The 24,902-nt window shown below is 56.4% G+C and overlaps 1 protein-coding gene across 5 annotated transcripts in view; it reads right to left on the reverse strand.

Annotated features, from left to right (window-relative positions):
* Nucleotides 1–5,500: 5,500 nt before the first annotated feature.
* Nucleotides 5,501–24,902, reverse strand: part of OSBPL5 (oxysterol binding protein like 5) — an 80,085-nt gene continuing 60,683 nt past the window's right edge. For 4 of the 5 annotated variants that reach the window (XM_025357004.1, XM_025357006.1, XM_025357007.1 and 1 more), the window contains 13 exons: nucleotides 22,760–22,944; nucleotides 21,683–21,764; nucleotides 20,633–20,731; nucleotides 20,133–20,229; nucleotides 18,706–18,804; nucleotides 12,789–12,886; nucleotides 12,299–12,388; nucleotides 12,080–12,216; nucleotides 11,426–11,611; nucleotides 10,991–11,117; nucleotides 9,084–9,222; nucleotides 8,345–8,447; nucleotides 5,501–6,740 (listed from right to left, as the gene is read on the reverse strand). In XM_025357004.1, the coding sequence (XP_025212789.1) occupies nucleotides 6,602–6,740; nucleotides 8,345–8,447; nucleotides 9,084–9,222; nucleotides 10,991–11,117; nucleotides 11,426–11,611; nucleotides 12,080–12,216; nucleotides 12,299–12,388; nucleotides 12,789–12,886; nucleotides 18,706–18,804; nucleotides 20,133–20,229; nucleotides 20,633–20,731; nucleotides 21,683–21,764; nucleotides 22,760–22,944 (1,581 nt within the window). In that variant the 3' untranslated portion in view covers nucleotides 5,501–6,601. Of the gene's footprint in view, nucleotides 6,741–8,344; nucleotides 8,448–9,083; nucleotides 9,223–10,990; nucleotides 11,118–11,425; nucleotides 11,612–12,079; nucleotides 12,217–12,298; nucleotides 12,389–12,788; nucleotides 12,887–18,705; nucleotides 18,805–20,132; nucleotides 20,230–20,632; nucleotides 20,732–21,682; nucleotides 21,765–22,759; nucleotides 22,972–24,902 lie in introns of all 5 variants that reach the window. The other variant, XM_025357005.1, reaches the window with a different exon arrangement.

Here is a 24,902-nt window from a genome sequence, read left to right on the forward strand (position 1 = left end):
ATATGTCCATTAGACTGGAGGAGTAACTGCCATGTATAACATGGTGGCTACCGTTAACAACAATATATTGACCAGGCATGGTGGCTCATGCCTGTAATCCCAGCACTTTGAGAGGCCGAGACGAGTGGATCACCTGAGGTCAGGAGTTCAAGACCAGCCTGGCCAACATGGTGAAACCCCGTCTCCACTAAAACGACAAAATTAGCCAGGTGTGGTGGCGGGCGAGAAGAGAAAAGGGGGCTCTTCGCTGGCCTGCCCTTCCCGAGCCCCTCCAAGGCAAGCACCACTTCTAGCCTTGTTCTCCCCACAAGATGTCTTGGGGGGTCCCTTCCAGCTCTGATGCCCAACCAGCATCCCCCGCATCTGTCCCTCCTCGTTTTGGATATTATATACCCCAAAACAAGTGCTCAAACAGATACGTGTATACCCATGTCCATAGCAGCATTATTTATTTATTTATTATTCATTGTTTTCATTGCCGTTGTTCTTTTTTTTAATCTTTTTTTTTTTTTTGCAACAGAGTCTTGCTCTGTCGCCCAGGCTGGAGTGCAGTGGCTGCATCTCAGCTCACTGCAAGCTCTGCCTCCCGGGTTTACGCCATTCTCCTGCCTCAGCCTCCCGAGTAGCTGGGACTACAGGCGCCCTGCTAGTTTTTTTTTTTTTTTTTTTTTTTTTTAGTGGAGACAGGGTTTCACCGTGTTAGCCAGGATGGTCTCGATCTCCTGACCTCGTGATCCGCCCGTCTCGGCCTCCCAAAGTGCTGGGATTACAGGCTTGAGCCACTGCGCCCGGCTCTTTTTTTTTAACTTTCCTGTTAGGTTTGGGGATACAGGTGCAGGTTTGTTATGTAGGTAAACTCGTGTCATGGGGTTTGTTGTACAGGTTATTTTGTCACCTAGTACCCAAGAGTTATTTTTTCTGATCCTCTCTCTCCTCCCACTCTCTACTCTCAAGTAGGCCCTATTGTGTGTTGTTCCCCTCTCTGTGTCCATGTGTTCTCATTATTTAGCTCCCACTTGTGAGAACATGTGGCATTTGTTTTTCTGTTCCTACATTAGTTTGCTAAGAATAATGGACTCCAGCTCCATGATCTCCTTCTTTTTTTATGGCTGCATAGTATTCCATGGTGTATATGTACCACATTTTCTTTATCTGGTCTACCATTGATGGGCATTTATTGATTCCACGTCTTTGCTATTGTGAACAGTGAGCAACATTACTTATTTCTTTATTTTTTTATTTTTTGAGATGGAGTTTTGCTCTGTCACCCAGGCTGGAGTGCAATGGCCTAATCTCGGCTCACTGCAACCTCCGCCCCCTGGGTTCATTCGATTCTCGTGCCTCACCCTCCCGAGTAGCTGGGATTTCAGGCACCCAACACCATGCCCGGCTAATTTTTGTATTTTTAGTACAGACGGGGTTTCACCACGTTGGCCAGGCTGGTCTCAAACTCCTGACCTCAGGTGATCCGCCCATCTCGGCCTCTCAAAGTGCTGGGATGACAGGCATGAGCCACCGCACCCGGCCGCAGCATTACTTATAATAGCCAAAAGGTAGAAGGAAAAAAACTGAGGATCCATGAACAGATGAATGGTTTAACAAAATGTGGTCTATTCATACAAGAAAATACTAATTCAGCCAAAAACAGGAAGGACATTCTGGCACATGTAACAATGTGAATATACCTTGAAGACATCTGAAGTGTTGACTCTTTGTAGTTTTGATTTGTATTTCCTTACAATTTGTCAAAGACCGAAATATAAGAGCTAAAACTGTAAAGCCACTGATTGGGCTTCAGAATTCGGCATCCACCAGGACAGGCCCTCCCCATCCCTTCCCCAGTACCCCCGTCCCCCGGCCCAGCCCAAGAGGTTCTCCTTGCTGCCTGGTCACTTCCTAGGGAGGGGAAGAGGTATCTTGACTTTCACCCCCGACCATGCACTCCAAGAGGGTCCAGGCTCCACCAGCCCTGCTCAGCGGAAGAGAAAAGGGGGCTCCTCATTGGCCTCCCCTTCCCCAGCCCCTCCAGAGCAAGCACCACCTCTAGCCTTGTTCTCCCCACAAGATGTCTTGGGGGTCCCTTCCAGCTCTGGTACCCAGTCAGCAGCCCCCCGTGTCTGTCCCTCCTCCTTCCCTCATTCCCACAATATTTTCTGAGCAGAGTTGGGGGCAGGGGCAGGTTGCAGAAAGGCTGCAGTTGCTCCTGCACTTTCCTGTCCAGTCCGGGATGTGGAACAGAAGCCCAGGTGGTCTAGCCAGGCATAGCCCCTCAAATGGTGTGGCTCAGGGCAGGGGAGGGCCGGGGACTGAGACCAGGTGCTCTGCTGCAGTGGGGCTGGAGGCACAGCTCTGGACACCGCCATCGTCAGCAAATATCACCACCCACCGTTTCATCTCCAGCATCCGCATACAAAACTCACCTGGGCCATCCTTCACTGCTGGATCCAAAAACCATGTTCGGGGTTTTATTATTTTATTTATTTGTTTTCATAGATTAATTTTATTCTACAGTTGTCTTTAAACCAAAATGACACTATTTTCTTCGTGCCAATCCCTGTACTTTCTGGAGAACGAGTGTACAGGCCCCTTGAGGGAGAGGCCTCCATGGTACGGTTTTGGTGAGGCTGCTTGGAAAAAACTCACGTCTGGACTGATTCCTAAAGCGCACCGACCCACCGCGCCGCAGCTTTTGGCTCTAAGTATCGATCATTGTCATCACTGCCTGCTCCTCACTCTGTGTGTTTGGTGATGCACATATATCCTGGTTTCTCAGGATGTTCCCCAGGTCACCAGTCTTCTCTGCAGGTGCATCGGCAGGTGCAGTGCGCCGTGCTTTCCTCTGTGACCTTTCTCCAGGACATTCCAGGAACGGAGACACAGCATCATCATCACAGATGCTAAGCCCCATATCTTTGCCAGCAATTGCAGCAGAAACATTTGGTGTAAAGTCCTGCCTTTCAGAAATGTCTCTCTTAAGGCATGCAGACCACTTGAAGCAGCTCACTCGAATCATACTCCATAAACGCACACAAGTCTCTCCACATAAATAATAGCGGACTGACAATGGGCTTTAGTGGACATAGCTCTGCAGTCAAAATCCCAGATGGACAGATTTGGAAAATATGGGAGGCTTGGCCGGGGGTGGTGGCTCATGCCTGTAATCCCAGCACTTTAGAAGGCCGAGGCTGGTGAATCACTTGAATTCAGGAGTTTAAGACCAGCCAGGCCAACATGGTGAACACCCGTGTCTACTAAAAATACAAAAATTAGCTGGGCGTGGTGGCGTGTGCCAGTAATCCTGGCTACTGGGGAGGCTGAGGCGTGAGAACTGCTTGAATCTGGGAGGTGGAAGTTGCAGGGAGCTGAGATTGTGCCACTGCACTCTAGCTTGGGTGACAGCAAGACTGTCTCAAAAAAAAAAAAAAAAAAAAAGAAAAGAAAATATGGAGGCCGCTGTCATCACAACCAGCAATAAGCACCATAAAGTGTCTGGCCAGCCTGTTGTGCTGGTTTCTGTCTTGCTTCCAATTAGAGATACAACGGGACACACAGGAAGAGTGTCAAACACGCATCTGGAATCAAACGCTCCTGGCGCACGAAATCCGTCACAGTCTGGCATCCGCAGTAAGCCCTGCAACTGAGACACCAGCACGGTTGGAGGCATGGAGGATTTTCTTCTGATGAGCTGGAAGCTCTCACTGCGCCCTCTTCAATACAATCAGTGCAGCCTGGGCTTTCGATTTCAGACCAGTTGATTTCCCCTGAACCTTGACAGCCTCTATGGCATATTCATTTGACGAATCCTGCCCCAAGAGCTGCAGAGTGACAACTGGAGCTCTCCAAATACTGACACTGGCTACAATGAACTTTGCTGAACATTTGAAATGCTGGTCAGGTGCCCTCCCTTCCACCTCCTGCAAAGTTCCAAACCAAGGCCAGGTGATTACTGTTCTAAAGTGCTCCCTGAACACCTGTGTAGGCACCTCTTTGGGCATCTATTCCCTTAGGATTTTGGGCAATTATTCCCTTAGGATTATGCTCACCCTGGACACGTTGGGGTCTGGACTCTGTTTTTTTCCTCCTGGGATAGTTGCTTTCTCTTCCTTGTTGATTTAAAACAGTTCTTAGCAAGAGGCTGGGAGCCATGGCTCACACCTGTAATCCCAGCACTTTGAGAGGCCAAGGCAGGAGGACTGCTTCAGGCCAGGAGTTTCAGATGAGCCTGGGAAACATAGTGAGACCTCCTGTCTCTAAAAAAAAAAATGAGCTAGACATGGTAGTGTGTGTCTGTAGTCCCAGCTATTCTGGAGGCTGAGGCAGGAGGATCACTTGAGCCTGGGAGGTCGAGGCTGCAGTGAGCTTCGATCAGACTACTGCACTCCAGCCTGGGTGGCAGAGTGAGATCTTGTCTCAAAAACACATTAAAAAATAAACAGCTCTTAGTAAGATAGAGGGAGAATTCTGGAGGGGATTCCAGTCTTGCCCCTGGGTGTGTGAAGCTGCTGAGGTGTGGGGGGAGGGCCTGCCCTGTGGTGAGCTGGAGCTGGTGGGAGGAGGACCCCTGGGTAGGCTGCCTCTGGGAAGGGCCATCTGGCTGAGCATGTTTGCTCTGCATGGGCCCGGGGTGCAGGAGGCAAGATAGGGGTCCCAGGTGGGGTGTCTGGAACAGCCTGCCCCAGCATCAAGATGCAGAAGGCCGTCACCCCCAGGGTTCACACTCTGAGCTCGTTTGCTTCATGGCGTGTGGCCTCCACACAGGGGTGCTGGAGCCGGGCAGGGACCCTGCCCCTCCTCCAGGTGGTCTGGGGGGTCTTGGGAGTCCTGGCTGTCTGAGGTGAACATGAGGCTCCCCAGAGGAGCTGGGGGCAGGACCCCCTGCCTCTCCCTCCACCCCAGCCACAGCCCCTCCTCTCCTGGGGCCTTGGGGGTCGAGGCAGGGAGGTGCCGAGGGAGGTGGTGACCCGAGGCCCTTTGCGTTCTCCTCTCCTGGGCACTGCCTGGCTGCCCTCATCTTCTGGTTGCTGTGAGGGGTGGGCTGCAGTCTCCCTTTGCTGTCACATGGGGCCTGTGGTCAGGTGCCCCCACCCCTCCTTCAGGGGCACCCTGGGCAGGCCCACTCACTGGCCTTGGTGTCTGAGTAGCAGGGGCGGTGGCCACAGTGGAACTGAAACAAGGGGCAGCAGGTCAGGTGGTCCAGCCTGGGGGTCCCCTTCAGTGACTGGCAGCATTGGCCTCAGGGACTGTGCCAATGCCCCCCAGCAGCCTCTGAGGTGCCTGGAGCGCCTGTGGGAAGTGTCGCTCCGTGTCCCCCGCTGGCTCATTGGGCGGTGATGGGACCCCAGCCTCCCAGCATTTGCTCCACAGGGCGGGCCAGCTGCCCATGGCTCCCTGCGAACTCTGCACCCTCCTCCCTCCCAGGTCCCTCCAGCCAGCCCCACACAGCTCCACGCTGGCCTTGAGTCTTCCTGGGAAGCCCCCATCTCGTTTCCAGAAGTCCCGCAAGAGAACACACATGTGTCTGTTTACTTCAAGGTGTGGAGCACAGACACATCCCCAGATGGGGGAGGAAGGGAGACAAGGACATGGGTACAAAAACTGGAAACAAAACCATCCGCTACAGCTCAGACGGCACCGCCACGATGTAGTTTAAGGCTCTGTATGTATATACATATGTGTAGAGGCTCACACACACGCACACACACACGCACACGCAGAGCGGCACTGACACGGGGACTGAGGCCAGACGCGGAGGCTGACTGCGGCTCGCAGCCTGCCTAAAATATTGCAATTATGTTTATTAAAAAAGTGTAAAATGGGAAGACTGTGCATCGGTCTGAGTAAAGTGGCAAACTTGAGCCTCTCCGGCCCAGGTGCGGGGCCAGCTAGGCCACACCCCTGTGCCCCCCACACCCCTGCACCCACAACCACCTCCACCTGTGCGTGCCCCCACCAGAGCGAGCGTCTAGGTGTAGGGGTGGGTGGTTCCAGGACCTGCCTCTGTGGGGCTCCCATCCAAACTGCACATGGTAGAATAAAAAACCAAAATGCCCTCCCCAGTGTGGCCCTAACCTGTCCCTGGCACCCACCAGTGGCCCCACCAGGGTGGCCCCGGCAACGTGGACAGGGTCTCAGGAAGGCAGGCCTATGCGTCCATGTGTGTGGGGGGACTCCTGGGCCACTCGGGGCTCCCTGGCTGCTCCTCCAAACCTGCCCACTCACTGCTGCTGGGGTGTGACTGTCCAGGGCCCTGGCAGGCCCTCCCACCCTAAATCCATCCATCCCCCATGGCAAGTGGAGGCTGGACAGGGGGTGACACAGCAAGATGGCCGGGAGTGTGTTGCACAGCAGAAGCTGCATTTGGCTTTAGCATTAAGGCCGGCGCTGGGCAGAAGGCCCTGCAGAGAGGCCAGTGTCCCCCGACAGGGGCCTAGCACACCTGGGCCCGCAGCGCCCTTGTGGCCCCGGGTCCCTCCTGCGCCTGGACTCCCCGTCACAGTGGCTGTGCTTGCCAGGCCTCTCTGCCTCCACGGAGCAGGCTTAAAGTGCTGGGTGCCTGGGAGGGAGGGCTTGGGGCTGGCCAGGAGCTCTGCCCTCAGGGCTCCTATTTGAGGATGTGGTTAATGAACAGCTGACATGCCAGGAACACACAGAGCAGGAACCAGGATCGGGGGCTCTGCAGGAGGCCTGGGGTCGGTGCCTGTGCCGCCCGTGCCGTGGAGCTCAGCATGGTGGAAAGGTGCCTGCAAGGACAGGGGACAGGTCATGGGGACTGTGACAATGCCAGCAAGTCCCCCTCCCACAGGCCAGGATGGTGCCCTGGGTGCTTGACCAGGTGCTGGACCCAGGGCCGAGGTGGAGACAGGATGGCCCTCCAGGGGCATCGGAGCAGGTGGGGGTGGTAAGCGTGTTAGTGGGAGGGCCCCAGGGCACCATGGCTACACTCGGATTCCCTGGGCACATCCAGGGCAGAGGAGGGTCAGGGATCAGGGAGCCAGCCTTTTACATCCTCCCTCCCACCTCTGCGATTATGGCTGAGTCATGCCTCTGCCACCTTCATATGTTGGAGTCCTAACCCCTTCCACCTCAGATAAGACTGTATTTGGAGATGGGGTCCTTAAAGAGGTATTTATTTAAATGGAGACCATTAGGGTGGGCCCTGGTCCCATAGGATTGGCATCCTTATACGACGAGGAGATGAAGACACAGACACAGTGAGAAGGTGGCGTCTGCCAGGCAGGAGAGAGGTCTCGGGATAAACCAGCCCTGCGGCACCGAGATCTCGGACTCCAGCCTCCAGGACCATGAGGGAGCAGACGCTGCTGTCCGAGCCTCTTGCTGGCAGTACTCTGCCGTGGAGACCCTGGCCCCCGAGCTGGAGTACTCTGCCGTGGAGTTCCTGACCCCTGAGCTGAAGTACTTTGCCATGGGGACCCTGGCCCCCAAGCTGGAGTACTCTGCCGTGGAGACCCTGGCCCCCGAGCTGGAGTACTTTGCTGTGGAGGACCTGGCCTCTGACATGGTATCTGGTTTGCTGCAGAAGCTTCTGGCTGAGCCCTGGCCACCTGCCTGACAGCTGACCTGCTTCTGGGGAGCCAGGCCTCCCTGTTTCTTTGCCCACACAGCCTCACCAGGGAGCACCTTCTGGAAATGCTCACACAGGGACAGTGACAGCTCTCGAAGGCTCTTGAGCCTCCCAGAGCCCAGGCCTGTGCCCTGGCTGCATTTCACCCTGGGATATCAAGCCCACTTTACAGAGGGGAGGCTGAGGTATGACAGCCAAGGTCCCACAGCCAGTGAGAGCCTCAGCCTGGCTCAGAGGCAGGAGCTTTGGACCCGAGATGGACCCTGTGCTCTGCTCCCCATCGGTGGCATCTGCTGACAGGAAGGGGCCATGTGGCCCTGGTGGCCTGCAACCGCCGGCTCTCGGCCACTCCCATTTGCTCCTTCCCCAGCCATTCCTGAGAAGCCACCGTGTGCAGGTGCGGGGCCACCGCAGTGAGCCCAGGCTGCGACCTCGCTCCACACACCTCAGGGTCTCTCCTGGGGCTACCCCAGGCCATGCTGGGCTGGCACCTTCCTCTGGGCTCCAGGACATCTCCGGCTCAGTATCTGCCAGGCATGGCCAACTTGGCTGGTTGGTCACACCGCACCGCCTGCCACTCCCACACCCTCTCCTGCCCTCGGCGGTTTTCCTCCTTTCATCACCCTGCAGGTCTTTTGCTTTCCAGCTCCAATGACAAGCCCGGCCCCGGCCTCCTGGCCTCCCCGCCTCCTGCCCTAGCTCTACCAGGTCTCCCGCACTCTCTGACCCAGAGCCTGGATGCACACAATGAGTGTGGCCCACCTGTGCAGCTCCTGCTGGGCCTCTCGGATGGAGAGGATGGCCTCGTGCAGGGCCTGCAGCCGCCGCGCCTCCTTCCTGCACCGAGGGCATGGGCTCTCACCGCCTGGGATGGCCCCGAGGGAGACACAGGAGGGGAAGGGAGAAGCGAGGATGAGTTGGAGGTCCAGGGGCGCTGGCATGTGGGTCCTGGGGTCACATCCAGCTCGGGCCTCCGCCCCACCTCATGGGAAATCTGCAGGGTCAAGCTGGAGACACGGAGATGAGGGAGGGGCGCTAAGGATGTTTCTGGAGGGAACTCCCTGGCTGGACCAGCCTCTAACAGGCCTGGGAGGCAGAAGTGGCCAAGGCAAGGCCCATCCATTACAGAGGCAGGGGCAAAGTCGGGGAGACACAGCTCCTGGTGACAGGAAAGGAGCAGAGGGCAGGGGCAGAGGGCACTAGACCTGCCCCTTATGCCACCCTCGCCGCTGGGGAGCCCCTGGCCTGGGCCCGCTCCTTTTCTTCCCTGCCCCCACCATGCCCCACTTCGGCCCTTGGGCTGCCTCCCAGACTCTGAGAGGGCAGAGCCTGCTGGGGGCCCCTCAGGGCAGCAGAGGAGCTTTTGCTGGGAGGCTGCCCTACATCTACATCTAGATGCCCTACATCTGGGCAGGTGCTTCTCTGGCTTCCCCACCAGCCAGGTCAGCATCTGAGGCGCGAACCAGACAGAGGCCTTGGGGCTGGGCCCAAGGGGGCTCACCAGGGATAAAGCCACCATCCTGCTCCTCGTCCGAGAGCTCTGGGCAGGACTCAGGCGTGGATCCGCTGCTCTCCGTGGCCTGGCTATGGCCAGAGGGCTGGTCGCTGGCCTTCCGAAGCCGCTGCTCTGGGCCAGACCTCTGCGGAGAAACAGAGCTGCTGCAGCTGAGAGCCACCCACGCCCCCTGCCCAGGCCCCAGGGACATGGTGGCATGCTTATGCCAGGACAGTATTAGAGGCGGCTGGCAGGGAGGGCAGCTGCTGGACTGTGGAGCTGGCTGGAGGGGTCTGTCTCAGCCCCGGCATGGCCTGGAGTAGCCACGGCCCCTTTGGGCCTGTTTCCTCATGGGTGAGACAGAGCTGCTGACCCCTCACAGTGAGCAAGGGCCTGCAAGGTGGTGCAGATGCACCTGCCCTGGGCCCACCATGGGGTGGCATCCAATAAATGCAGAGATGAAGGCATGGGGGGCCGAGGGTGGTTCTGACCCCTGAACCACGAGGACAGATGAAAGCCAAGGCCACTGTGGGAGCTGGCGGGTCCATAGGAACCCCAGATGGCTAGGGTTCCCCATGTCAAGGGGCATCTCCGGGGGGAACCCCCAGACTCAGCTGGTTGCTCACAACCCCAGGAGTGCAGGCAGGGCTCATCCATTCAGCCCTTACTTGAGCTCACAAGGAACCCAGGACAGGAACCGATGCTCAGGGGTGGGGAAAGAGCAGAACCTGGCTGTGGAACCACCACGTAACAAGCCTTTTGGGCCAGAGAGGTGCCAGGGATGCTCTGCATTGGGTGTGGTCAGCGATGGTGCAGTTGGGTCAGAGCCAGGACAGGTGGGGTCAGAGGTGGGGCAGGTGGGTTTGGCCACAAGGTACTCCATGGGACGGTTTTTGAGGCATGGCGGAGCCCAGGCTGACTGCAGAGGCTGAGGGGTGGGAGGCTGCAGAGGGCATTGGGGATGGACATCTGCTGGAGATCGGTGGGGAGGGGCTGAGGAGTGGGACTGGGAGGGGCTGGGGCCAAGGGAAGGCGGGAGCTAGCTGTCTGGCCTGAGCTCGGGGGGATGGAAACTGTACTGCAGACAGGGGGTGCAGGGGTGCATCTGTCTGCCTTCCTGAGGCTTCTTCCCTGGTCCCTTGGCAGGCAGAGCATGGGATATGAGGCCAAGAAGATACCGTGGTCCCCAGCTTTCTCGGGAAGTTAGGACCATCAGGCAAGCATGGCCTCTCATCTGAGTCTGGCCCAGACGGCATCAGCTGGGGAACATGCCCCATCCTGCCTGCCGCGGGTGAGCACTGGCCGTACTCTGCATGCTCTGCATGCAGTAGGTGCACGGCTGGTGTGGCTCAGCACACCTGGAACGGGGGCGTGTGGGTTTGGCACCACCTGGTGGCCGCCCAAGGCATGGCACCAATACACACCCAAGGCAGCTTCCTCGGGTTCCTCTGTGGAGCCTCCCTGCTGTCCTGCTTCCCCTTTCCAGACCCAAGATCTGTGCAAGTGCTGGCTCCTCCTCCTCCTACCTGGGCAGGGCCCTGGGCTGCCCTGACCTTCTGTTTCCTCATCAGTGGAATGGGATAATGTGGCTGCTAACTTGGCAGAGGGAGACTTTGGGGGCAGTGGACTGAGAGACAGTAGACACAGGGTCCCACACGCCAAGGTGCCCCTAGAACTAAGCATCCTGCAAATTCTGGTTTCCTGAGTCCCATGCTGGGCAGAGAGGGAAAGGGGACGAGGGGGCTGGGGGATAAGGATGTGAGGGCCTACGCTTGTGTCCCAGGTCCACTGGGAGACAAGGGCTAAGACTTAACAGAGCGAGGGGAAGGGAGGAGCGAGGTGAGGAGCGAAGGGTGGAGGTGGCCACACGTGCAGCTAAGAGCAGCCCTGGGTGGGGCCTCTGGGGTGCTGACCTCATGCCTGGGCCCTGGGCTGCCCAGGAAGGTGGTCTGGCGGGCCACAGCCTCCTGCTGCAGGGTCCGCAGGATCCCGTCTTGCTCAAACTGGGCGATGTCCTTCAGGGGGTCCCAGGGGCTGTGGCTGGAGGGTCCAGAGGGTGTCCGTCAGCACAGGCAGTGGCCTTCAGGTGAGGGGGCGGTCCTGGCCCAGCCTTCAGCCCCCCAACAGTGGCCAGAGACCTCCAGGAGAATGACCACTGCCCATACCCCATGGGCAGGGCCTGCAGTAAGGACTGGCGGTGGGGGGTGTCACTATCTGACCCTCCTCCACTGGCTCCTCCAGGGGACAGGCTGAAGGTCAGAGGGAAGCTGGGAGCCCCTGGGCCCTTCTCAGCCCATCTGCTAGGCCCAGCCCCACCCTGTGGCCCCCAGGGCTTTGCCGGCACTCACTCCTCATATTGGTAGTGCCACTCCTGGGTGGTGGGGTCCAGGTGGAACAGCTGCGGCTTCCAGGGCGTGAGGCTCTCCTGGCGCTCTCGGGCCCGCCGCCGCTGTGCCTCCTCCAGTGCAAACTTCTCCTGTGTGGCTCTGTGCTGGTCACCCTTGCCGATGGCCCTGGTGACGTGCTGCCAGAGCCTGCGGGCCAGGGACCCGCCCGGAGTCAGTGGCCCGGGAAGCCTGACTCCTAAGCAGCTGGGAATCAGGGCCCCTTGGCACCAGAAGGAAGGCACAGAGCAACCTCTGCCTGATTACCTCCAGTGACAGGGAGCTCACTACTTTGAAGGGAGCTTTTCTTTTGTCCATGAGATGGGTTTTTCCAAAACTAAGCTCCCACCTCCTGCCCTGCAGGGACCTCCCCTGTTGGTCACCCACCGGCAGTGAGGCAGTGAGAGGTCAGGGGGAGCCAGCTCCACTCCAGGCCACACCCCCTCCCTCCATCTGTCCTTTCCAGGACACGTGATCTGCCACCAGGGATGCACCAGGCCTGCCCTCCCTGCCAGGGACATCCTGGGGCCATGCTCACGCACTGTAGCCCTGCTGACCTGCCTGACCGGCCATGCCAGGCTGTGGTCAGCAGGGTCCCTGGGCGCCGAAGGGCCTCACCTCTCGGACTCCAGCTCCGTCTGCTCCTCCAGCGGCACCGTGTGCTGCCTCAGCCTCTGTCTGCGGACCTCCTCGCTTGGGGTCCAGAAAAGCGCAGTGCTTCCACTCCCTTCCTCCTTGATAAACACGTCCCTGTCCTGCCCCAGATGGCCAGTGGCGTCAGAGGCTGGCCTGGCGATGACCGCCCGGCCGTGCCTGCCCTGAGGGACGGCCCCTTACCCAGTGGCCACTGAGGCTCGCCAGGACTTCCTCTCCCGACGTGATCTTTCCCGAGATCTGGTTGATGCTGGTGCTACCCCCGAAGAAGGGCTGCAGGGCCACACCCAGAACACAGCCCCGTGAGAGGGGGCCGGGGCCTTCAGAGTCACATCCTCATGGGGGCACGGAACATTTATTCTCTTGGGGTACCTGGGAGCCCAGGAGGACGGACCCAACACTAGCCAACAAGGCCTTGGGGACCCTCACGCCTCTGCCCAAGGATGCAGGGTCCCTGCCACAGAGACAGGGCCTGGGCTGGCTCCGCTGTGTGGCTGCAGGCAGCAGCCTCCTCTCTCTGGGCCCTGTCTGTGTTCTGGGATGTCAAGAGCTGTTCCCTTCAAGTGCACTGCCTTGGGGAACCTTCCTTGGGGCCTGGAGAGGGTGTGAGGGGCATCGCCAAGGCCTCGTTCTTTCCCTGGCCTCGTCTCCCCCAGGCTGCAGCCAGCGCTACCTTGAGTTTGAATTCCAGCTCGGCCTGGAAGTTGCTCTTCGCACACTCAATGGTGACCTTCCCACCCAGCTCCATGGTCATCGTGCCATACAGGATTCCTGAAATGCAGCCAGTGTCAGGGGCCAGGCAGCCCCAGCCCTGCTGAGCCCCAGGCCCTGCTGAGTCCCAACCCAGCAGCACCAACCCCTGGGAGGGTGAGAAGGACAGGAGGCACCGGGAGCAGAGCCCACAGGGAGAGGCTGGTGAGGGTGTGGAGCCTGGGAGGCGTGGAGCCTGGGAGGCACGCCTGGTCCCTCAGGGGCCGTCTCCCCGACTAAGGGGGCTCTATCCTCGCCAGGGCCTTTGCTCATGCCATGTGTCGCCTCCTGTTCCAGGCTTCCGGGAGGCCACCAGCGCCGTGAGGCATGCATCGTGCTTCACTTCACTCCCCAGTTCCCGCTCCGACGTCAGGCTCCTGAGAGCAGGCATCTTCTCACTCACTGCTGCGTCCCAGAATGGCACCCGGAACACAGTGGGCACCAGCACCCACGAAGGCATCCCGTATGTTTAAAAAAATTAATACTTTTTTTTTTTTCAATTAATGAAGGAAAGGACAACTCTTCCATTTCCGGCATATGGAGGAGTTAATCTAATTAAAGAAGCACCGCCGCCGCCATCAAAACCCAAACATTCGCACTCTGAAAACCACTTAGAAATGTGCGGCAAAATATGTCTCTTAAAAAGGAAGAAAAGAAACAACAAGCTACTTGTCGCAACAAAGGCTTGAAATACCGCCAAATCCCTCCAGAGGGCGCTGTGTGAGTGCACCCTGGTCCATGCACACGATGGAAAGCTATGCGGCCTAGAAAGGCAAAGGGGCATCTCTGTGCAGCTCTGGCGGGGGGTCTCCAGGCTCCAAGGAGAGGAAGAAGGCCCAGGAGGCGGAGGTTGCAGTGAGCCGAGATCACACCACTGCACTCCAGCCTGGGCAACAGAGTGAGATTCTGTCTCAAAAAAAAAAAAAAAAAAAGAAAAAAATAAAACAGATTTGACCTCCAGATTGTGATCACTAAATATTATTTCCTACTGAAAGGAACCTGGAGCTTCCTGGAGAAATGGTCGATTAGAGGTCTAGTGTAGGAAATGTCCTGGGTCCACACGTGGTCAGGGCAGAAGGAAGGATGCCAGCCAAGCTACTGGGGTGTGCAGGGGGCCCCAGAGCCAACTATGGCCCCCACTGGCCAAAGATGGGGCAATATCAGTATCAATAAAGTTAACAACTGAAAGGTTCTGAAATCACCAAATATGTTCCTATCAAATAATACATGGCAATAATGACCTTTGCCAATCACCTTTGGAAGACAGCAGGGGAAAAAAGTCATTATTTTGAAAAGATAAAAAACCTGGGATTTATCCTAAAACAAACCAATCCTGTTGGGCAACCGCGTAGTAGACAAGGGGGTTTCTCTTTCTTTTTTTTTTTTTTTGAGACGGAGTCTGGCTCTGTCGCCCAGGCTGGAGTGCAGTGGCCGGATCTCAGCTCACTGCAAGCTCCGCCTCCCAGGTTCACGCCATTCTCCTGCCTCAGCCTCCCAAGTAGCTGGGACTACAGGCGCCCGCCACGTCGCCCGGCTAGTTTTTTGTATTTTTTTTAGTAGAGACGGGGTTTCACCGTGTTAGCCAGGATGGTCTCGATCTCCTGACCTCGTGATCCGCCCGTCTCAGCCTCCCAAAGTGCTGGGATTACAGGCTTGAGCCACCGCGCCCGGCCGGGGGTTTCTCTTTCAAGAAGCCTTCCGGTGATTTAGTGAAAGAGGATGGAACGTCACCATCTAGCAATGCCTGATACATGAACGGATCCAGACGTTGCGAATCAATGTTCGCTAATGTCACAAAGAACAACAGGCCCTGTGCACTCTGCTGTGGAAAGACACGAAACCCCCAATTAAGCGTCGTGTTGAAAAAATTGTGCTGAACGTGATCAGGCGACTAGAGATCAAATCAATTGGTGGTTTTTATAGGAAATCCCCAGGGCAGAGGAATGCAGCCAGGAAAATCCATGCTGGAGGGGACTAGGAGGAAATGACTAATATACTGCAAGGGAAAAACAGGAGGGAGGGACACGAAGGAGATGTAAACACAGGGCAGTCATGCACAGAGCATGATGCAGAGACTTAGCCAAACGGCCAGCTGTCATGTGTGTGGGGGATCAAGACACAGGCACATGGCAGCTGGGGATCTGAACCTAGACTGCAGATTTGATGATAACAAAGAGTTTGTTTGTTTGTTTGTTTTTGGTCGGATGACAGTACTGTGGCTATGGTTAAGGGAAATCCTGGCCTGGCGTGGGGGCTCAAGCCCATACTCCCAGCACTTTGGGAGGCTGAGGCAGGCTGATCACTTGAGGTCAGGAGTTTGTGACAAGCCTGGCCAACATAGTGAAACCCTATCTCTACTGAAATACAAAAATTAGCTGGGTGTGGTGGCACATGCCTGTAATCCCAGCTACACGAGAGGCTGCGGTAGGAGAATCGCTTGAACCCGGGAGGTGGAGGTTGCAGTGAGCTGAGATCACACCACTGCACTCCATCCTGGGTGACACAGCAAGACTCTGTCAAAAAAAAAAAAAAAAAAAGAAAGAAAGAAGGGAAATCCTTATCTTTAGTGATATAAAATAAAATACACAAATGACATGATATGACATCTGGGATTTACTTCCAATTAACTCGGGGGGAGAGCATGAAGGTGGGCGGCTTGCTGTGCTGAGGGTACGTGGGGTGAACTGTGCTTCTATATATGTTTGAACTTTGCCATAATAAAAAGTTGAAAAAAATCTATGAAGTACGGAGGCGTCAATGAGCAAGCAAGAAAATATGGGAACTCCCCTACAAGAAAAAATAAAGAGGGAGAAGACGGGAGGAGGAGAGGAGGAGAAGAGGAAAGACGGGGAAGAGAAGGAGCGGCATTTGTTGATCTGAGATCTTGGTTTCCGAGGTTCCCGTGGGAAGCGGTAGACAGGTCCTTGGGTCAGAGTAACCAAGAGAGATTTTTTCCAAGACATTTCCACAGAGCAGGCGCTCGCACATGGCTACACACTCAACAAAAGGAACAGCCGCAGAAAGCCCGTTCATCCCAGAAGGAGAGTCAAGGAAACATTCGTTTTGGGCCTGTGCTCTAGAGGTTAAAAAGAAACCCCAGAACTCTCCACGAATGTGTAGGGTGAGTTTGGGATTCAAATCTCTACTTCCTCTGTGCCCCATAAACAACCTACTAAGAAAATGTGAGAGCCAACAAAACAAGTTGAGCCAACAAAACGAAAACAAAGAAAAAACTAGCAAATTAGAATCCCGAGGTTTTACGAAATACAGCCATTCTTCGAATAATTATTGAGCACCTTCGAGGGTATCACTATGGACAGTGAGGATACAGCAGCAAACAAATTATAATATCAGAATGACCAGCTAGAGATGACAAAACACTATGTTTATTACAATGCTCAAAGATTTATCAGAAAGGATTGCAAACATGACCGAGGAACAACGTACGAGTATAAAAGAACAGGCAAGGCCGAGCGCAGTGGTTCACGCCTGTAATCCCAGCACTTTGGGAGGCCGAGGCGGGCAGATCACCTGAGGTCAGGAGTTTGAGACCAACCTGGCCAACATGGAGAAACCCCGTCTCTATTAAAAATACAAAAAATTAGCCAGGTGTGGTGGCGCATGCCTGTAGTCCCAGCTACTCAGGAGGCTGAGGCAGGAGAATTGCTTGAACCCAGGAGGCGGAGGTTGCAGTGAGCTGAGATGGCACCATTGCGCTCCAGCCTGGGCAACAAGAATGAAACTCCAACTTCGTCTCAAAACAAAACAAAACAAAACCCCAAAAACAAACAAACAAAAAAACCAGGCAGGTTTGATATGAAACCAAGTAGAACTTCTTGGGAAACAATATATCAAAATGGAAAACTCAGTGGATGAGTTATACATCAAGTTAATTAAAGATACATCTAAATAAATAATCTAGGATGCAAAGAGATAAGAGATATGATGGAAACATTAAGAGAGACAAAGCAAAATGGTTTAAATTCTGTCTCATTGGAGTTCTAGGAAAAATGGGGAAATCAGGAGTGAGGCACTTAAAAAAAAATGGCTAAAAATTTCCGGACTTCATCAAAGCCACGAAACCTCAGTTTCAAAGAGTTCAAACAAACAAAAATCCTCAATCAGCAAAAATTAAAAAGAAATCCAGAGCTATCAAGCCATAAAAAGACATGAAGGATTTTTTTTTTTTTTTTTGAAATGGAGTTTCTCTCTTGTTGCCCAGGCTGGAGTACAATGACATGATCTCAGTTCACCGTATCCTTCACCTCCCGGGTTCAAGCGATTCTCCTGCTTCAGCCTCCCAAGTAGCTGGGATTACAGGCATGCGCCACCACACCTGGCTAGTTTTGTATATTTAGTAGAGATGGGGTTTCTTCATGTTGGTCAGGCTGGTCTTAAACTCCCGACCTTAGGTGATCCACCCGCCTCGACCTCCCAAAGTGCTGGGATTACAGGTGTGAGCCACTGCACCAGGCAAGGATTTTTTTTTTTTTTTTTTGAGATGGGGTCTCACTCTGCTGCCCAGGCTGGAGTGCACTGGTACCATGATGGCTCCCAGGATAACCTGGGCTCAGGTTGTCCTCCCACTTCAACCTCCCAAGGCTGGGACCACAGGTGCACCACCATGCCTGGTTAATTTTTTGGTACTTTTTGTAGAGACAGGGTTTTGCCATGTTGCCCAGGCTGGTCTTGAACTCTTGGGCTCAAGTGATCCCCCCACCTCTACCTCCCAAAGCACGGGGATTTATAGGCATGAGCCACCACGCCTAGTAGAGGAATCTTTAAGGGCATATTGCTGAGTGAAAGAAGCCAATCTGAAAAGGCTCCACACCATACGATTCCAACTACACGACATTCTGGAAAAGGCAAAACTATTATTTTGCCAGGGCCTGGGGGGACTGAGGAATATGTGGATCCATCTATTCATGTCTAATCATAAGAGATTTTTAGGGTGGTGCAACTATTCTGTGAGATATGGTAATGGCAGATACATGTCCTTCTGTATTTATCAAAACCCACAGAATGAGCAACACAAGGAGTGAAAGGGAAGAACTGTGTACTCAGTTAGTAACAGTGTATCAGTATTGGCTCATCGATGGTACCAAATGTAGCACCTCAGTGTGAGATGTTAGTAACAGGGGAAACTGTGTAGGGGATACACAGGAACTCTCTGTACTTCCTGCTCAATTTTTCTGTAAACACAACACTACTGTAAAAAGGAAAGTCTATTAATGAAAAAACAAAAAAGAAATCCGAACATTGAAGCACTATAGCAAGACTACAGGGTACCAAGGCAAGGAGAGTATCTTCAAAGCAGCTACAGGGAAAAGCAGATTATGTAACAAATAAGCTGACAGCTAATCATCCCCCACAGCAGTGGAAGCCACAAGGCAAAAAAGCACAACGCACATATTCAAAGGGCAGTAAAACAGCCTCCACCTGGAATTACCCACCTTCAAAAGTCATGGGCAAGGCTGGGCACAGTGGCTCATGCCTGTAATCCCAGCACTTTGGGAGGCCGAGGCGGGCGGATCACCTGAGGTCGTGAGTTCGAGACCAGCCCGACCAACATGGTGAAACCCTACTAAAATACAAAATTAGCTAGGCGTGGTGGTGCATGCCTGTCATCCCAGCTACTTGGAGCCGAGATTGTGCCATTGCGCTCCAGCCTGGGCAACAAGAGTGAAACTCCTTCTCAAAAAAAAGAAAAAAAAGTCACGGGTGAGTGAAGGTGAAGTAAAGATTTCTTCAAGCAACAACCAAAGGGTTTTAGCACCTAGCCGCTCTCACTGAGGGAGGAGCCTCGCTGTGCCCTCGGGGTGGGTGGCTGAGCCTCTCACCTTTGCAGTGGGCGTAGGGCATGGTGAGGGTGTAATCCTCAGCTCGGTTCAGGAAGGTGAGCGTGGCTTTGCCGTCCAGCAGTGCCGACAGCGAGTTCCCTGCAGAGACAAGAGGCAGCAGGACCAGTGAGTGGGGACAGCCCCTTCGCACCTGAGGCCACCCCTAAATCACAGGGTCTGAGCCCCTTCCAACAGGTGAACACGCTCCTGGCACCTCCAGTGGTGTGCGTGAGTCACTTAACCTCTCTGGGCCTCAGATTCTGTAAAATCCCTGTCCAGTGTGCACAGGACATCTGTGCTGAGAAGTTATTTCACCTTTGACGTGTTAGTGGTTTATTGCAGTCACAAAACTGAAGATTCGCAGGGTGGAGTCTGCAAACTTTTTCAAACCCGCCTGAGCCCTGCTCAGATTTTAAACGTCCATGTGGAGGGAGCGTGCCCTGCTCGGGGCCAAGAGTCACAGGCACTGCTGGTGAGGAGAGGACAGAGGTGGAAAAGGTGGGCTGAACCTGAGGGTCGCACCTGGGACCCTCTCCCAGACTTCCACACACCCAGCAGAGAGCCGGGCACACAGAGGCAACAGGCGCACACCTGCCCATGGATGAAACTGATGAAAAAGGTACAACGGATGGGATGAAATGCAAATGGACACTTTCTGAGCACCGGAGGCTGCCAGGCCCCAGAGCAGCGCAGTCCAGTGGGGCTGTCTGTGAAGGCCAGAGCTTCCCTCCTGCCTGTCCCACTCCAGGCCCAACACTGAGCCTGTGTGATGTGGCAACAGAGGGACTGTGGTTTCATTTCTTTTTTTTTTTTGAGACAGAGTCTCACCCTGTCACCCAGGCTGGAGTACAGTAGCACCATCTTGGCTCACTGCAACCCTCACCTCCCGGGTTCAAGCGATTCCCCTGCCTCAGCCTCCCAAGTAGCTGGGATTATAGGCGCGTGCCACCACGCCCGGCTAATTTTTGTATTTTTAGTAGAGACGGGGTTTCACCATGTTGGCCAGGCTGGTCTCAAACTCCTGACCTCAGGTGATCCACCCATCTCAGCCTCCCAAAGTGCTGGGATTACAGGCGTGAGCGACCGTGCCCGACCTTAACTTTCATTTCATTTTAGCCAATTCAAATAGTCATGCAGTGCTGTGGGGCTGCTCAGCCCCAGTCCGCACCTTTCCATGTAGGTGCCCTCTCTCAGTCCTCACCACGTCCCTACAAAAGGTGCCCACTCTCAGCTCAGGGGAGCTACGGGCCAGCTCTGCCTGATGCCTGGGTCTGAGCACTTGACCACCACATGGTCTCTGACTACGAGGGGTTGGGAGGGACAGGCACATGGCCCCCACCTGAGATCTTGGTCCACTGGCTCCTGGAGCCCCCATGACCATCGCATTTCCCTGAGGCCCCAGGCGGCGCCCGGGGTGACCCCCTCACCATAGAACCTGGACTTGGCTGTGATGCTGCCACTGATGCAGAAGCCGTCCTTCCGGTTGCTGACGTGGAAGGCAGACACGGGAGGGTGGTGGGACACCTGTAGGCAGGGAGGCGGCTCTGTAAACGGCCTCAGAAACAGGTAATCCCAGCTTCCCCCCCAAAAACCCCTCCCTGTCCCTGACGTCACATCCCCTCCCCTGGTCCCAGGATTCGGGTAGAGGCCTTCCTGGCTCTCTCTCACGACGCCCAGAGCAGGTAGGCCTCAGCTGCGGGGCTTGGGAGCCCTGAGTTGCCCTAGAAGGCCTCCTTGGGAGATGGGACACAACGTCCTCCCTCTAGGGGGGACACTGTCTGCTGTCACAGCCATGGTGGGGTCTGCACCTTCTGCAAGAATCCCTATTGGCAGCGGCTGGGTCCACAGCCCTTCTGCTGCGTAGGACGTGGGGCCCCGCCCCCACAGAGCCCCGCGCCCTGGCCGGGTGCAGCGGAGGTGCTCTCACCTGCTCTGCTATGTAGAATGTACGGCTGTCAGTGTGGGGGTGGAACCAGCAGCAGCGGAAGGTCTCCCCCAGGATGGGGTTGTACGGCTTCTTGATTCCCTGCAGACAACAGAGACTCGTGTGAGGAACCAGGTGGGAAGAGGCCCGCTGTGCAGAGCAGGTGAGGGATGTGCACTGAGGGGCAGCGTGGGTGGGCTCCCCGCTGTCTGCTGGCCTGGTTTGCTGCTGGCATCTGGGAACACCACCTCACCGCTGCTTTGGTGGGACGATGCTTTGCCTGTGGTTTACATTCTTGGGGGACAGCCTCAGGAGAGCCCTGTCTACTTCTTAGTTCGGAGAGGGGACACAAGACCCTGACCTTGTCACACTCTCCCTGGACCTTGGGTGTAACCTGCACACAGCCTGCTGAAAGCCACGAAGGCACCAGGCCGTCAGGAGTCCTGCCTCCACCCCAAACCTGCTGTGCAACTCGGGCCATCCTTTCTCCTCTCTGAGCCTCAGTTTCCCCATCTGCACAACGAAGACGTGGAACTAGGGTCGTGGTTTTCAAACTTGCTTCCCATGGAACCCCAGGGCTCCGTGGTGGGTCAGGGGAGCTGCAGGCCTTCTCCCTCACTACAACCAGAGCAGCCCTGCTGTCACTGGAGTCCTGGGTTTGGGGTTCTAAAAGGGGGTTCCATAGCTAAAAATTTGTGAAAACCACAGATCCCAAAGGTACCTTGAGGTTTAGGGTTGAAAGCCCCTTTCTTTTGGCACCATCTCTAGCACGGCCTGAGGCCTGAGGCTGTTTTCTTGCAGGGTGGGGAAGGGGTCCAGCTTGGGGCCTTGAGGGATCAGACTACACTTGGGGGCCTGGCCTGAGCCATCCAGGGCCCCCACCCTGTCCCCTGTCATCAAGGACCAGGGCCCTCTGTGGCGGTGACCAGGATCCTTCAAGGCCATGTGGGGTAGGGGGTGGCCTGGGGACTCGGGAAAGTGCCAAAGGGACGAGGGCTGAGCAGACAGACCCCTGGGCCGCAGCCCCGCCCTCCCTGGCTGGCAGGGGCTCACCTTGGGCTTCTTGTAGAAGCCAGACAGGTACCACCGCAGCACCAGCTTCATGCGGCTGTAGGCATCCTCCTCCACCGCAGCCCTGCCATGGGCGGAAGAACGCTGACCCCAGCTCCGGGGCTGTGGCCACCTCCCTTTCCTGACCCTCCCTCCTACCATCCCAACCTCCACCCACTCAGCTGGAAACAGGCCGCTTGGCCCAGGCGCTCTGGTCACCCCCAAGCAGGAGAATTTTCTCCGGGGAAGTGGGTTCTTCTAATCAGAAAGTGCCAGGGCTGCTCCCACGCTGGGGCAGAGAGGACACTGCTGACCTGGGCTGCCAGGGTGCCCCTGTCTCCAGGAAGCCTCCCTGCCCATGCTCTTGTTCCCACCCTGCTCCCTCTGCCTGGCTCCCGAGCCTGCAGCCCCCTTCCTGCCTCTGTTGCCCCCTTCCAGTCTCTGCAGTCCCCTTCCAGCCTGTGCATCCCCTTCCTGCCTCTGCAGCCCCCTTCCAGCCTCTGCAGCCCCCTTCCTGCCTCTGTTGCCCCCTTCCAGTCTCTGCAGCCCCCTTCCAGCCTCTGCAGCCCCCTTCCAGCCTCTGCTGCCCCTTTCCAGCCTCTGCAGCCCCCCTTCCAGCCTCTGCTGGCCCTTTCCAGCCTCTGCAGCCCCTTTCCTACCTCTGCAGCCCCCCTTCCAGCCTCTGCTGCCCCCTTCCTGCCTCTGCAGCCCCCCCTCCAGCCTCTGCTGCCCCTTTCCAGCCTCTGCAGCCCCTTTCCAGCCTCTGCAGCCCCCCTTCCAGCCTCTGCTACCCCTTTCCAGCCTCTGCAGCCCATCCCATCCAGCTCGAGGGTGCAGGGCTCAGGGTGCATGGCAAGTGCTGGTGACTGACCCCCCTCTCACCACGGATGACCCTGGCTCCTCCCAGGCCCATCTTGGAGACAGGGCCCCCAGGAGGCTAGAGCTGCAGGAACAGTGGGCTGGGATCAGCCAGGGGATTCTCTGGAAGCCCCAACAGGGCAGGCAGGTGCCCAGGGGGCTGTGGGGTCTCATGCAGATGCAGGACGAGGTGTGGGGTGCCCCTCCCGGCGTGGCGCCCACCTGGAGAGCAGGTCTGCGTGGTAGTAGTAGTCGGAGAGCTTGTTCAGGAAGGAGCGCGGCTCCAGTACGAACGTGGGCAGCACCACGCGGGACAGGTCCATGCCTGGCCGCAACTGCTTCAGCAGGGTCCACATCAGACTCTTGTTCTCCTCTGACACCGTCTCCACCTGGGACGCCTCGCCCAGCTGCGGCAGACAGGCTGCAGTCAGGCCCTGCCCAGAAGAGCCGGGAGGAAGGGGTGGCAGGACAGTGGCAGCTCTGGCTGGAGGAGGCTGTACCTGCCACCCCTTTGGGTGTAAACCCCTGGCTCGGCTCCCATAGCCTCATGAGGCTGACTCAGCCCCATCAGATGTGAACTCTTCCCAATGCGTCTCCACCCCGCCCCGGGGCACCTGCAGCCCGGGTCCAGGCCCGCTCCTGTCTCTGCACCTGGTGCAGGGACCCCATGCCCTGCCCCTTCAAAGTCCAGGCTGCAGCCTCCCAGCACCTGCAGTTGAAACCCGTCTGTGCATCGTGGGACCCTGGGCTCAGGGAACAGAGAGGCTGCAGCCCACCCTGTCTTCACGGCTGCCTGGGGAGGCAGGGATTTGGCCTGCTCTTCCATTTTTTAAAAAAGGTTATTGTAACATTTCTTTTTCTGTTTTTGAACCACTTTTTTGAGGTATGACTGGTATACAGAAGCCTTCAGATATTGAATGGGGACAAATGGGTGAGTTTGGAGGTGAGCCTACACCGCGAAACCGACACGGGCACCGTGAACTCACCCCTCACTTCCGAAGCCTGTGTGCCACTCACGAAGGCCCCCTCATCTCCTCCTTTTCTGAGACACCTAACCCTCACCACAGCTCCCGAATAAGTGACTTCACTCCAGATTTGTACCTCACCGCAGCCCCAGGGTACCGGGACACTGGTCCTCCCCCTCCACAGAGGGGACAAGTGACTTGCCCAAGGTCACACAGCTGCTATGTGGCAGAGGTGAGATCTGAACTCTGCGCTCTCTGCATTTTTAGCCCGACAGCAGCTGCCCCAGGGAGGGGGCAAGATGGAGCGTGGCCTGTTGAGTCCTGCTCAGGATCTCATCCCCGCTGCTGGGACTCAGGCAAACGGCTTCACCTCTCTGCGCATGCAGGGCCACGGACAGATCCTCATGGCACTGGCCTAGTGGATAGTGTGTGTGGGCACCCAGGAGCCATGTCTGACCCCATGAGGGGTCACGGGGAGCCCAGTGCTATAGCTTTGATTTCCAAGCCAGCTCTGGGGCTTGGACATCATGGGTAGCTTTGGTGTCAGGAATCTTCCTGCTCTGTCCACGTGCTCCCGTCCTCCTTAACCCTCTCCACCAGGCTTCTGCCTTCTTCTCTACTGAGACTGTCTTGCTGTAAGTTCCCATCGCCTCTCACTGCTCCAGCAGCCATCCCTGCTTCTCATCCTGCCCCACCTCTCGGCCCAGCTGGCTCTGAGACACCTGGGCTCCTGGCTCCTGCCACCTCCCTGCCCTACCTCTGTGAAGCCTTATCTGTGCTCGGCCTCTGAAGGTTGGGTGCCCGGTCCCCTGGGCTGCCCGCTCCATGCCCTCTGCCCGGAGCCCCAGGCTCGCACCCGCAGCAGCCCGCCCTGCCTGGCTCACAGCAGCGTTGCTCATCACCATCTGGCTGAGATCTGCCCAAACCACCTTCTGAAATACCCTAAGTCTGCCCACTTCTGTCTTCTCCATCACAGCTGGGTCCAGGGCGCCCTCAGCTTTCTCCTAACAATGGCTCTTCCCTACGAGTGGCCCGGTGTCCACCCCCGCCCCTCGGCTATCCCGAGGCCCTTGCCTAACCCGCTGGTGGCTTCCCCAATACTCTCAGCCCAAGGCCCCCGGGGCCCTCGGTCCACTCCCCACAGGCCCATCCTAACCTTCCCATCGGTGCACGGAAGTCTGAGCTCTGTGGGAACGGCAGCCCACCGGGAGGCCATGGTGTTCCACTGAACACAAGGATTTCACAGACCACGGAGGAGCCCGCTCTGGGCCTGTGCAGAGCCAGATGTGAACACGATGCTGTCCAAACAGCAGCAAGGACCTAATTCCCCTTTCCTGCAGAAACCAGGACTGCCCCTTGCCCTCAGTGACAGCCACGGACTGCCCCTTGCCCTCAGTGAC

Source organism: Theropithecus gelada, chromosome 14, assembly GCF_003255815.1.
Source record: "Theropithecus gelada isolate Dixy chromosome 14, Tgel_1.0, whole genome shotgun sequence".
NCBI classification, from domain to species: Eukaryota; Metazoa; Chordata; class Mammalia; order Primates; family Cercopithecidae; genus Theropithecus; species Theropithecus gelada.